General features: G+C 30.5%; 1 protein-coding gene across 1 annotated transcript; it reads left to right on the forward strand.

Moving 5' to 3' along the window:
- The first annotated feature begins 1031 nt into the window (after positions 1-1031).
- LOC140438427 (uncharacterized) lies at positions 1032-10070 on the forward strand. Its single transcript, XM_072528109.1, has 4 exons — positions 1032-1183; positions 2917-3006; positions 6190-6334; positions 9812-10070. Exons 1-4 carry the CDS (start codon positions 1083-1085, stop codon positions 9962-9964), a joined length of 489 nt encoding a protein of 162 aa, XP_072384210.1. The 5' UTR covers positions 1032-1082; the 3' UTR covers positions 9965-10070.
- The last annotated feature ends 3761 nt before the right edge of the window (positions 10071-13831 follow it).

Here is a 13831-nt window from a genome sequence, read left to right on the forward strand (position 1 = left end):
TCTCTTTTATGCTCTATTTCCAGTACTATGTTTCCGTGATTATCTGTCAGGAATCCAGTGTTCTTGTGTTTATATAAGCCTGCCGCTTCTTTAATCTTTTTATGGAGGTTAAATGAATTATGTTTTTGTTGTAATGACTCTATCTCTGTACACTTCGAGCTTATCTTATAGAAGCAGTATCTTATAGAAAATTTAGTTGTCACTATTTTATTTTATTTATTGCTACTTTGCTCCAAAATGAACTATTTTAAAGTTATAAGCAAGAAAATTAGAAAAAAATCGATATTTTTAGTAATTTTGAAATATTTTAATTAATTTATTACCAATTGGAAAATGAATATGTCAATTATAATAACTGAAGTTATCACTTAACTATTTCTGCAAAAATCCGAATGACACCTCTCAGACCCGCGTTAAAACAGATTCGCCCTGGTCTATTAAAACTTAAGAGAACTAAGGATTTTATGATTCTTTAAAATCAAAAGACCGACAGCAGAAGGAAAGGGAAACCGACTTATCCAATAATAGAAAAAATAAACAAATTTCAGTGCAAATCTAATATCTTAATGTTTTGTAAATAAAGAATGGAAACTAGGTGTATATGACTTTTTTTATTGGTTTTTTCTAATACAAATATTATTAAACAAAAATATGAGCACTAAGAACACTAAATTTCAAAACACAATAAGCATTTAAATACCAATTTTCAGGTAAAATTACAACAAGTTACGTTAAAATAGTTTTTATCGTCTCCTGTGCAATTACCTTCTTGATTTCCACCGAGTTATCATTTTATAGTAAATAATTGTTGAACTTCACTTTTTGCTACTGTCCGTCAATGTAATAAAAAAACAGTTTAAAATTATCGCACGAAGACATCTCCCACTGCTTATGGAGACTTTGAATTAGTCATTGCACACAATTCAGCTATATCATATTTAATTTCGATATTAATTATCCAATTAAAACACATAGTATTGTTATTGCTTTTTAATTAATTATTGAACAATACAATTGCAATATTTGGGTATAAAATGGACCAAAATTAAAATTGGAGCACTTGAGATTCAAAAACCAACAAGATGAAACTTTTGATTATCTTTGTAGCGATCTGCATCTGCGGTATTCAATTCAGCGAAGCAAAATGCTGCCCTGAACCAAAACAACAGATTGTCATTACTGAGTAAGTGTCTACAATTTTCTTAAAGTTTGTCATTATATTTTTTACAAAACTTTGTATCAAAATTTACCTATGATTATGTAGATATATTAAAGAGATCACTATTATTTTGTTTATATTCACTTGCAAAAGTTTTTTTAATTATATTTTTCTTTTTGCTCCTATCTTTGGCCATACCAAAATAAACACAGTTTTTTAACATTATTACTTTTGTCCACCAATTACTTAGATATATTTCGTTCTTCCTGTTTTAAGTAAATGTTTATGTCGTACATTTACTTAAAACAGGAAGAACGAAATATATCTAAGTAATTGGTGGACAAAAGTAATAATGTTAAAAAAACTGACATAAACATTTATTGAATGTCCTGAAATCAAAGAAGATTGACTACAACGACCTCAGGATCATATCAAATTTATACTATAAACAGCGAGCAAAAGTACGTGTTAACGAACAGCTGTCAGAAAAAATTGAAATTAGATGTGGAGTAAGACAGGGATGCGTATTGTCGCCAATTCTTTTCAACGCCTACTCCAAAGAGGTCCTGAAAAAAGCTCTTGAGGGTGAAACAGCTGGAATAAAGGTAAATGGAGTTCCCATTAACAACATTAGATATGCGGACGACACTGTGATTTTAGCCGAAAACATTGAAGATCTTCAGAGACTGCAGAGAAGAATAGCAGAGTATGGAAAAGAGTATGGTCTAACAATGAATGTCAAGAAGACGAAATTTATGAGAATATCGAAAACTCAAAGAAATAACGAGAATCTTCTAATAAACGAAACCAACGTCGAACAAGTGGACAAATATGCATACCTGGGAACAATGATTAACTCCACAAATGATTACAATCAGGAGATAAAAATAAGAATAGAAAAGGCTAGAGCAAATTTCAACAAAATGAGAAGAGTTCTATGTACCAGGGATTTAAAACTGGAATTAAGAGTTAGGTTGGCGAGGTGCTATGTTTTTTCGACCTTATTTTATGGAATGGAATCTTGGACCTTGAATGCTACATCAATGAAAAAACTGGAATCATTTGAGCTGTGGGTGTACAGAAGAATTCTGAAAATATCATGGACAGAACACGTCACAAACAAAGAGGTTCTGAGAAGGATGAACAAAGAAATGGAAATTTTAAATTCAATAAAAACAAAAAAATTGAAATATCTCGGACATATTACACGTGGAGAGAAATACACCTTGCTCCAACTGATCATGCAGGGAAAGATCCAAGGAAAGAGAAGCATAGGGAGGCGTAGAATGTCATGGCTGCGCAACCTGAGAGAGTGGTACGGATGTACATCAAATGAACTTTTCAGAGCAGCCGTCTCAAAAGTTCGAATAGCTATGATGATTGCCGACCTCCGCCGCGGAGATGACACTTGAAGAAGAAGAAGTTTTAAGTAACTGTATCCAGGTGTCATCATCTATTTTCCCAGATTTTATAGTATCTATTTCAGATCTTCCTTTGCTCTATTTTTAAATATTTGCACTATTCAAACGTATCATTTATTTGAGATGGTAACATATTTTTCAAATGCAGACTATATAAATTATTCTTTTGTCATAATGACTCTTAGACCTTATTATCTCATTTTCTTTGAAATAGGCATTAATTTGTCTATAATATAGTGTATTATACAAGGGATACACAAAAATGTATAACAAATTTAAACATGATGTAGAACATGACACAGTGCGTTTTATTAATTTAATTTTTTATACTTTTAGCTCAAACGTTGCAGCTTTTGTACAGTGTCTGAAAGATTTAGTGGAGACGCATAATAAACCAGAACAGTTCCAGAAACTGATTGTTGAAAGGTAAGTAATTTTGAGTATGTTGGTAAAAATTTTAGAATTAGTATACATACAATAACATTTAAAAAATGACAGCCAGCAAAAATTAATATTGACGAAGAAAATATTTTAACTTCAATGTTGTTTGATGTTTCAATTTTCGTCAAGAAACCAGAATTAAAATCGTTTTCAATGTTCTTTAGATATTACTTGCGGTATTATACTATTGCAATTTGATCAATCATAACCTATAAACTTATATTTAATTTAAATTACTAAAGGTTGCTAAAACTTACCCTTAATAGCTTATTCCATGGCGTCCTTTTATCTTATCTTACATAATATATTGTAATAAAAATAAAAAGGAAGTCTATATTTTGCTCTTCACTGCACACTTAAACTAGCTCAAAGGGTCTTGTCCTTTTGAGTCTTCTTATAGCCCCATTCTTATCAAGGAGTTGGATTACCTTAACATTATCATGGTTATGAAGTCTCTGCTTATGTCTTTCTGATGTCCTCTTAATAAGTATATCCACAGTTTCCATTTCCAGGTCCCAGTGTAGATCACTGTTGTGCAAGTACTAATGGACATCAGGGATATTAATCAGTACTTTGTTCTGGAATCTCTCTTTTCTTCTTCTAATGTCAACTCCACTTATGAAGGTTGGCTATAACTATTGCAAATTCATCTCTATCTGCTGCTTTTCTTACTGTTTTTCTTATAAATATACTGTCTTTCTTCTTTAAATGGTGGTCAAAAATTCTCTGTCTCTTCCCATTATGTGCAACATTATTTCTTTCGTAATATAATCGGTCCATTGTATTTTTTAAATTCTTTTAAAAGGCCAAATCTCAAAAGCTTACAGCTTTCTTATCATGGCAACATTAACAGTCCAAGGCTTCTGCACCATAAGTACTTTATGTACTTACTCCTAAGTACTTTATTTTGTTCACTTTTTCAATATCCTCTTTTTTATCTTGTTCCTTGTCCCTCTTACTGATAACCATGATTTTTGTTTTCTTTTTGTTTATTATTATTCCAAACTGTTTTTAGTATCACAAATTGTGTTTTGTAGCGTTTGCAGGTCTTTCTGACTTTCAGCGATGACTGTATCGTCGCCATAACGAATATTATTTCAGTTTCAGTTTTCAAGTGCTTGTGTAAATATCTCTTCGGAATATATATATATATATATATATATATATATATATATATATATATATATATATATATATATATATATATATATTAAATAGTAATGGTGAAAGTACACAGCCTTGCCTCACACCTCTACTGTTTCAATATCTGTTGCGCATCCGTGCTATTTTCGTCTAAGGTTACCACAGCCTGTTGGTTCCAATAGAAATTTCTCACCATGTTAATATTATTTTTATCGAGTCCTTTTCGCTTTAGATGTTCCACTAGAGTGTTTTGTTTAACTTTGTCGAAAGCTTTGTCATAATTTATAAATGCGACGAAAAGACATTTTTCAATTACTACTCTTAATGGTAGTAAGCAACAATTTGTGTAATATAAATATAAACCACCACAATAAACTGTGGCTTATTCCCATTACAAGGAGTAATTGCATTAAGACACCACAAGAAAATGGATTCAGAACAATATAAAGATCTTTTTGTTGGCCTAGACCTTTTTGAGCAAGAGTTGTGAAACTGTACAGAGCTTCTACTGTTCCAAAGCCATTACGAAAGCCAAATTGTCTATTACTCATATCCGCTTCAAACTTTCTGAATATTATTCCACATATAACCTTTAGAAATGTTTTCAATAGTTATTACATTAAGCTGATTAATCTATTTTAGGTTTAGATTACACTGTTTAGGATCCATAATTTTTGGTAGCGGAACAAAGGTCGATAGTAGCCATTCTGTAGGTATCTCACCAAATTTGTATATGTTGTTAAAGAGGATAGTTATCGCACTTAAATTGTCTTCATCTATAAGTGATAAACTTATCTCGCGATGTGAACTTTATCTCGCCCACGGGCTCTGTCAGATTTTGAATTTGAGTAGCATGTCGGATTCAGATTTTACTTATTGGAGATTCATCGCTATCAATTTGTAATGGTCCCGTTTTTGTGTCAATGAAAAGATCTTCAATATATTTAGTCCATTTTTGTTTTGTTTTATTTGGGTTATTACTAGATTGTTTTTGTCAATTAACCGGTTAAGTGTGTTTTTTCGTGATTTTCTAGATAATTTTATGACTTTTTTATGTAAATTATAATGATCATGTTTTTTTCGCAATTCCTCTATTTCAATGCATGTTTCCATCATTTACTTTTCCTTAGCCTCTTTTATTTTATTCCTTATTAATTTGTTTTTCTCTGTACTTATCTGGGATTTTGTTTTCATATTTTCTTCTTTGTTCCACAATATATCTTGAGTCATCCATGGTTTTTGGCTTTCTTCTTTCTTTTGTAGAGTTTCGTATGGTATCTTTCGAACAGAATCTTTGATTTTGCTTCACATAATATTCACATTCTCAGTGTTGTTTACATTGTTCACATTCTCTGGAATCTTTGAATGATATTTATATAACTAGCTTTGGCACATCACCAAAATTGACAACCATAAACCTATACTGGTCTCAGGATTTGAATATAGATTAAAAATTTGTTATGAATAAGTAATGTACTCATAAAATTTCTTCCTATCATCGAATACATTTTCTTATATCAAATACCAAGGTCTTCCTTTTCTTTTTACTGTGTATTTTCCAGCGTACTATTGCGTCTAAGGTGATTCCCAGATATTTCTTGTAAGGAACTTGGATATTATTTACTCTAACTGATAAACTTTGGATTTTTTTATCTGTAAAATAGTGTAGGTCGACTTGATTTTATTTAATTTAATTCGTCATTTCGTGTCCCATAAATGTATTTTATTAAGGGATATTCGCAGCTTGTTAGTAGCTTACTCACTAGTGTCTTCTTCTACTGGAATGTCTGTGTCGTCTGCTTCGAAACGATAATAGTACTTTGTTTCTAATTCTATAATATGACATGTATATAGAAGATAAAGGACCAGGCCTAATATGCTTCCTTGTGGCACTCCAGCTTTAATCTCCTTTAAAACGGTGTACACTTCTTCTTGATTTATTCTGAACTAACTTCAAAATGTACAACAACTTTAGATACGAACTATAATCGAACACTAAACATATTTATCTATATTTTTTTCTAGAGTTCAGACTGTGTCAGATAAGTTTTCAGTAACTACTGAAACACGTAGCTTGCTTACAGATCTTAAGACTTTGTTGAGAAAAATCTATTTTGGATTAAAATCCGTAATTGATCTGATATTGCCTCCTCATAAGGATCTCTTCGATGTAAGTATTTTGTTTTTCTATATATATATAATATATATGTATACAGGGTGAGTCATGAGGAACTTTACATACTTCTACCATATGTAGAGTCCCTCAGGGTGCATATCATGTGGCCACTAAAAAATGTCAACTCCTCTTCTTTATTACTTAACAGGGTGATTTGTGTAATTGACCATTTATTTCATTTTACTGTAGTGTTTATACGGCTCATTTGATTTTTTTAATTTTTGCATGATACAGTACACTACTATCAAGCATTCGACTGGTATTAGCTAAACTTAAAAATTCCATGACTGGCTTTGGAAAAATTAATTTAGGGATTCGTATTAAATATTACACCCTGTATAATTTTTTTTTAAATGCAATAAGTGATTTTCAAACTACATAAATAGCCAATGAAAACGACATATGCGACAATGTTGTCGCACTTTTATTAAATTTTTAGTGAACGATCAAATCTTACCAAAAATAGAACAACCATAATGAAGTATCAAATTATAAGGTATTAATTTAAACAAATGTTATAAATTTCAAACATTTTAATTAAAATGAGTTCCTACAACATAATCTAATACGTAGAAAATTAACATCTTTACTGTCACTTTGTATTATCTCTACGATAAAATCAATTGTTTTTCAATTTTAAATTTTTACTCATAGATCGTATTGGGGCATTATTTTCGATAAATAATAAATTAAATTGATTAAAAAGTCAAACCTCTTGTATGTGTTAGTTTTTGTTGATTGTAAATGATTAAAATTTTATGTCAAATAATAATACATTGCATCAACTGTACTAAATAAAAATAAATCTAAAAAAGTTTAAAATGAAGGTTGGCGTTGACTGTTTGACGTTTCTTGATATTTTATACCCATTGTCATTATTGTCATTATCAATTGTTATTTATGTGTACAAGAATACATATTTCTTCTGTCATATCTACGTTAAGTACATTGTGTTAGTTTTGGTAGGGCTTTTGTTACTTTCGTTCAAAATGCCACATCAGTTTTCGACCACAGAATATGCAGACATAATATTTGTTTATGGATTCTGTAATGGGAATGGGAGGGCTGCTAGTAGAGAATATCGCAGGAGATTTCCTAATCGTCGAACTCCCAGTCATCCAACATTTGGGTCAGTTTTTAATTATTTGCGAGAAAATGGCACTTTTCCTAGTGGAACAACAGAGCGACATGTAGATAAAGCGCAGGAAGATGACATTATGGACGCCGTTACTATGAACCCTACAATAAGCACTAGACAAGTAAGTCGAGAACTCAATGTTACTCAATCAAAAGCAAGTAGAGTCTTACAAAAAAATAATCTATACCCATATCACATTCAAATGGTTCAGCGACTACATGCTGGAGATGAGGTCGATAGGTTGGAATTTTGTAGATGGATTAACAATAATCGACCAACGCTATACAGGACACTATTTACAGATGAAGCCCAATTTACCAGAGACGGGATAAATAACTCACGAAATTCACATGTGTGGGCAGAAGAAAATCCCCATGCTATTCGAGAACGTCGTTCTCAGTTAAGGTTTTCGGTTAACGTGTGGATTGGTGTCATAAATAACCAATTAGTAGGTCCTCACTTTTTTGATGGTCCTTTAACAGGGCAGGTCTATTTGAACTTTCTACAAAATATTTTGCCGAATTCGCTTGCCAACGCGAACGTTGCCCTCCGAGGGATGTATTTTCAGCATGATGGGGCACCCCCACACTTTTTACTGGCAGTGAGACAACATCTCAATAATGTTTATGGCAACAGGTGGATAGGACGTGCAGGTCCTATTTCGTGGCCTTCAAGATCCCCTGATTTCAATCCCGTTGATTACCATATTTGGGGACGATTGAAGCAACTAGTTTACGCAGTGAATATTAATAACCGACAACAATTAATTGATAGAATTATACATTGTTGTAATACTATTAGAAACAATCCCCAGAGTATCCGTAATTCAATACGTCAATTAACAATTCGGCAACAAAAATGTGTATAGGCTGCAGGGTTCCATTTCGAAAATCTATTTTGAATTATTTTTATTTTGTTACCATTATTGTATCTTTTCCAGTTCTAATTTATGGGTTTATCATAACTATGTACATATTTTTAGTTTTTTTTTAAATTGTTCTTCGTTATTGTTAGTAGTTACTGTTTTTTGTTGTGCAGTGACTCAGTTTATCATTTCAATTAAAATGTTTGAAATTTATAACATTTGTTTAAATTAATTACCTTATAATTTGATACTTCATTATGGTTGTTCTATTTTTGGTAAGATTTGATCGTTCACTAAAAATTTAATAAAAGTGCGACAACATTGTCGCATATGTCGTTTTTATTGGCTATTTATGTAGTTTGAAAATCACTTATTGCATTTTAAAAAAAATATATACAGGGTGTAATATTTAATACGAATCCCTTAATTAATTTTTTCAAAGCCAGTCCTGGAATTTTTTAGTTTAGCGATGCAAAAATTAAAAAAATCAAATGAGCCGTATAAACACTACAGTAAAATGAAATAAATGGTCAATTACACAAATCACCCTGTTAATTAATAAAGAAGAGGAGTTGACATTTTTTAGTGGCCACATGGTATGCTCCCTGAGGGACTCTACATATGTTAGAAGTATGTAAAGTTCCTCATGACTCACCCTGTATATAAGATAGATCCTAGTTAAAAAAAATTTTAAATTTATAATTTTGTCCAAGTTTTTTTATATACAATTTACGCTATTGTAAAACTAGCAGCTAGAATCGTTGCAGGAACTAGAGCGTATTATTCCTTAGCGACGCTATCTATCTAAATCAAAATTGCTCTCAATGGCAGCTAAAACAAAGTTATATTAAACTATAAATCGTCGCAAACCAACGTAAAACAATAAAATTATTGAGACGAATAAAAAAATCGGATAATCGACCCGATGGTAAAAGGTCCCAGAAATAGATGGAAAGATACAGTAACGAGTGATCTACGTAACATGGGAGTGCAACAATGGGAGACTGCTGCAAAGACGAACAAGAGTAGAGGAAAATAGTAAACGCAGCCAAGACTCACTTAGAGTTATAAAGACAAGGAAGCAGAAGAAGAAAACTGGCCTATACAGACAGTTATTTACTTCAAAAGTAGAAAATAAATTGGTGAGGATTTATAAAACTAATACAACAACACTTAAACTTGAATAACAGAACATCAACCCTCAAGAAATAAAAATATATACTACTAACAGTAGTCCTTACACCAAAATCGAAAAAATTTGTCAGAAAATCTTAAATAATTCTAGAAAAACAAAATAGCAACTGGAAAACTCTAAATAGATAAGGTGAAGACAACAGTGAATAAAACAACGCACTGCTTATCACAGCACTCAGGAAAAAGTTTGTCAAGATATTTTTTACTTTACATGGACTGTGCAAACAGGGTATATAATATGTAAGCTCTTCTTAAATATTTTATCTTATTACAGATAGCCGCTGAAGCTGTACAGAAAGTTATACGTCTGTTTGTTCATAACAACCAACCACTGGTGGATCTCTTGGATAAAGTAGTAGTTGCATTAGCATCTGTACATAGAATAGCAGTTCTCAGTGCTTTGGATATCCTCATAGGGCCTCTATAAAGTACTTAGGATAAAATTTATAGATATGATTTATATATTTATGTAGATCGTAATACAATTAATATTTAAATTTATCTGTATGTTGCCAATAAATTGCTTAAAATGATTTGTTTGTTTTATTATATAGACTATGGTGTACTTTCTTACTACATGGTATAATGAAGTAAACTCAATCTATAATAGTAATGAGTAGACTTCGGCAAATATGCAAATAAAAATGTAGAAAATATGCGCATAAATATGCACCTGTTTACCCGAAAATATGCAAATATTTTACAAAATATGCATACAAATAAATAAAAAAATCGTAAAATAGTAACAATTTTATTTAAAAAAAAAGTGTACATAACTAAATATTTCCTACTATTCATTAAGATTTACATTTATTTTAAGTAACTACATCATTTTTAAGTATGAATAAACTTATTTAGAATTATGGTAACAATAAATGACCAAGTGGTGTTCAAAATTTTCTAACAAAAACTTGTGGCTTCTGTCTGAGTACATATATTTATATATGGAAAAACTTCGTTCAACATCAACTGATGTAACGGGAGCATTTTTCAAACTAACCAAAACATTTGGTTCTAAATTAATTGTTTCCGAAATATTTCCAACTAGAACACTGACTACTTCAGAAAGAATATGGTAACCTTTATTTTTTTCCATAGTAGCTTCAAATTTTTTTAAAATATCTTTTCCAATATTACCTCTAACGTTCCGACAACATGACGCAAATTCTTTTATTAATGCTGTACTTTCGAACAATGACAGTTTTGGTGATTCTAACTGAGTAATTGTTTTTTGAACAAAACTAAAATTTGATTTTATAAATGAAAGTTATTGTTGAAGCAAGTTACTCTGAAAAGTGTGTTTAAAATCCAAAAGAGATTGGGAACTTTCATCTGGTAACGTATCAATTATGTTCTTTATTTTAACAAAATGATCTGCATAAAAATTAGCTGCTTCTAACCATGTTCCCCATCGCGTTAAAATAGGTTGTGGTGGAAGAGGAATGTTAGGTAGCATTTCTTTATAAAGTTGAATTCTTATAGGAGATTTAAGAAATACTTTTTTGACACTGGATATCATGGTATTTAAAAGAGGAAACTTTTTTCGTATTTCCTCTGCAACTCTGTTTAATCCATGCGCTACACAAGTAACATGTATTAAATCTGGGAAAAATATTTTTAAATTTTGTCCTGCTTTCACCATATAAGGAGCAGCATCCGATAAAATAAGCAGTAATTTATTAGAAGGAATAGTTGTCGGAAGAAAAAAAGTTGCTAATGTTTCTTGTATAAAACGCGAAATTGTTAAAGCATTTGTTTTCTCAAGTTGCTGGCATGAAATAAGATGAGATTTTGGTAAGGTATCTTCTTTAAGAACACCAATCAATAAATGAGCAATATACTTTCCTGAGGAATCAGTGGTTTCGTCTACAGATATGTAAAAATAATTATCTGCAATTTCTTCCTTTATATTAATTAACACCGACGAGTATAGCCCGTTCACATTATTTCTTCTTAGAGACCGATCACTTGGAACATTAAGTTTGCAATATTTTTTTAGAAACGAACTAAAATTTACATTTGCTAATTTTGAAAGCGGTATGTTTGCAGACACTAATGCGCGACACAAGTCTTCATTAAAAGTTTCTTGCTCATCTAATTTTTTTGAAGTAGATTAGAAACATTTAGCCATTGAAGTTTGATGTTTTCCTCCTATTTTTCCTTTTTTTGCAATGTGTGAAGCAGTTCTCACATGTTGGTCTATCTGAAATTTCTTCTCACATGCTATCTATAAATAAAAATAAAAACCTTTATTTTAACCCAACCTTTAAAATATAAAAATATACAAGGTGTTTTTGGTTAATCAAATAACTGGTTTGGAAAAAAAAACACTCGCTAAGTGTTTTAAATGCAGTATTAATCCACAAATTAGTTTTTGTTACTAACCATTAGTACATCATATAACTTATTTTAAAATTCAACAAAAGTTTTTTTTTGTTAATTCAATTACAATAAAAATAATTGTGTTTTAGAATAGCTGACTTCATAAAAAAAAGTAAAGGTGAAAAATTTTTCTAAATACACACCATTGTATTGTACCATGGACAATTTTTTCTCACTAAAGGAAGCTATTTTTCATTTAAAAACAACCTACGAGTACTAAATTTCAAGTAAATACGTTTATTGGTTTTAAAGTTATTGTTGTTATTAACTAAAAGAATTTAATTTTTTTTTAATTTTAACACCCTGTATCTCGAAAAGTAAATAAGTTTGACCCCTCATTAACTATATCGTTTTGTTCAATTTTTCGAGAAGTATCTACAGTCAAACGTTGTAAGTGTCATTTGGAAACACCCTGTATGTATGAAATATTAGATATTTAATAGAAAATATTAGATACTTACAATTTTGCTACAGACTGAACAGTAGATTTTTCCCATCTCCATAGACAGCTCTTTATAAGGTTTAATCCAAGTTGAAGCACTGGTTGTTTTAGGCATTATAAAATCACAATCTTCCTTTTTGTTACGCACAACGAGTGTTTACGCTTTGAATATCAAAACAAATATGATTTACAAATCTGAGCATCAAATTAGAAATGTTTAGGTACCTAATTCAATAAACTGGGAGATTTTGGAAAATCCCTAAATTAGGAACAAAACTATTAGCCGTTTACCTGCTGTTAAGATACAATAAATTGTAGATAGATTTGGGGATTAGATCATAAAATGCAAATGAGCGAACCCTTAGCGATTATCCAATAACTGAATGCCTCAGTGACCGAGACTTTCTAAGAATGTTGAGGGCTACTTAAATTGATCTTCTTTAAAATTGTAAATGTTTTGTACCTGTAGAGATTACGTACTTAGATCATTTCTTGATTAAAATGACTACAAAATTTTATACAAGAATTGAAATAAATTGGTATGAAATATTTGCATAAAATATGCACAATATGCAAAATATCCAATATGCATATTTGCCGAAGTCTAGTAATGAGAATGCTATTAGAACAACTATTAGGTTCAGGCCATAATTTATTACAACAGTTTTGGCACCTCAAACTTACTGAATTCAAAACTAAAAGATGAATCGTCGTAGCCTCAGAAATTTATTGAAAACAAAACCAAACACTAACCCTTTATATATATATATATATATATATATATATATATATATATATATATATATATATATATATAAATATATATATATATATAGATATTTGCAGCGGTGAAATAAGTGTACTCTTTTAAATACAATCTTTGGTAAATTTTGATGTGTAATATTAATAGTACTACATAAGACAAAGAAAATAAGAAGAAGTACTGTCATTTGCCATGTCCAGCTACTCTTAACCTAACACTCCACTGTTGGCCGGCACACGTGGCCTTTTTAAATCGTTGTAATTGTCTTTTTCTTATGTGTTAAAAGTAAAAATAATTTGTCAAGTTTGGTCTTCTACACCATGCAATTTTTATATTTTTTATTAATTGACTCAATCAATGAGTGGTCTGAAAAATTGTCACATGTGAGTAGAACATCCACGAAAGACAAATCTCAATAATGTAAGTTTTTTTACAACCTTTACACTCTTAATAGGTTTCGAGGATGCTTTACTAACAGTAGCACTTTATTTCAGTTTTGCCTGATGATGAAAATAAACATTTTCGAAAGCTTGAAACTTAGTTAAAAGAGTACACTTATTTCACCTCTGCAAATCCCAATAAACCTCAAAGCTCCGTTTTCTAACGTTGTCAGCAAAGGCTTCTTTTCCTCTAATATATAGAATATATATACATATGTATATATATATATATATATATATATATATATATATATATATATATAAACA

Source organism: Diabrotica undecimpunctata, chromosome 4, assembly GCF_040954645.1.
Source record: "Diabrotica undecimpunctata isolate CICGRU chromosome 4, icDiaUnde3, whole genome shotgun sequence".
NCBI lineage: Eukaryota > Metazoa > Arthropoda > Insecta > Coleoptera > Chrysomelidae > Diabrotica > Diabrotica undecimpunctata.

Bases quoted from the DNA above. Each gene is read 5' to 3' on its own strand.
- LOC140438427 (XM_072528109.1), top strand. From the start codon at position 1,083: ATGAAACTTTTGATTATCTTTGTAGCGATCTGCATCTGCGGTATTCAA. The intron at 1,184-2,916 runs GTAAGTGTCTAC...TTATACTTTTAG, and splicing joins CAACAGATTGTCATTACTGA to CTCAAACGTTGCAGCTTTTG. The intron at 6,335-9,811 runs GTAAGTATTTTG...ATCTTATTACAG, and splicing joins CTCATAAGGATCTCTTCGAT to ATAGCCGCTGAAGCTGTACA.